We start from the raw sequence: 605 nt of genomic DNA, 5'->3' as shown, positions 1-605 counted from the left end.
TACAATTAGCATAATTTTTTGTAAGTTATAAATTTATAAATCATTAAATCCAATACATATTTCATAATATTTTAATCGGTGCTTACCATTTTTATGATGATAAAATGAAACTGTGCTTTCAGAAACGTTCAAAATGTGTGTCCAAATCAAGATTAATACATACAATAACTTATTGCTTTTATAAATCATAGTGAATCAATATTTTTTTTTACATTCAATTTTTGAAACATTACCTACCAGATACGAATTGTTGAAAATATTAACTGGACAGTCCGTAATAAACTAAATGAAATGTCGAGAATATGAGTAGAGTAAGATATTTAGTATAGTATGTACAACACATTTTTTATCATTTTTAAACGAATATAAAGATGAAAGGTTAGGTCATTGATTATAATTTTAATTATATTGTATTTATATTTATAGATATTTATTAAATGTATATACCTATATGATTTTAATGTGATATATTTCTCATGCCTACATTTATTTAATCAATGATAACCGTATTATACAGCAAGTTATATTTATGTTTATATTTTATTATTACCGATAAGTAGTCGTCATTGTTATTTCTTAGTTTATATAGTTTAAATCCATTAACG

The 605-nt window shown here is 22.1% G+C and overlaps 1 protein-coding gene across 2 annotated transcripts in view; it reads right to left on the bottom strand.

Annotated features, from left to right (window-relative positions):
• Positions 1–245, bottom strand: part of LOC100163765 — a 281,589-nt gene extending 281,344 nt beyond the window's left edge. The window contains exon 1 of one of the 2 annotated variants that reach the window (XM_029489459.1): positions 87–245. In XM_029489459.1, the coding sequence (XP_029345319.1) occupies positions 87–189 (103 nt within the window). In that variant the 5' untranslated portion in view covers positions 190–245. The remainder of the gene's footprint in view (positions 1–86) is intronic. The other variant, XM_029489458.1, reaches the window with a different exon arrangement.
• Between the last annotated feature and the right edge of the window lie 360 nt (positions 246–605).

The sequence above is a fragment of the Acyrthosiphon pisum genome, chromosome A2 (genome assembly GCF_005508785.2).
Source record: "Acyrthosiphon pisum isolate AL4f chromosome A2, pea_aphid_22Mar2018_4r6ur, whole genome shotgun sequence".
Taxonomy (NCBI): domain Eukaryota; kingdom Metazoa; phylum Arthropoda; class Insecta; order Hemiptera; family Aphididae; genus Acyrthosiphon; species Acyrthosiphon pisum.
The sequence above is the reverse complement of the archived record's forward strand: the minus strand, read 5'-3'. Positions and strand labels throughout refer to the sequence as shown.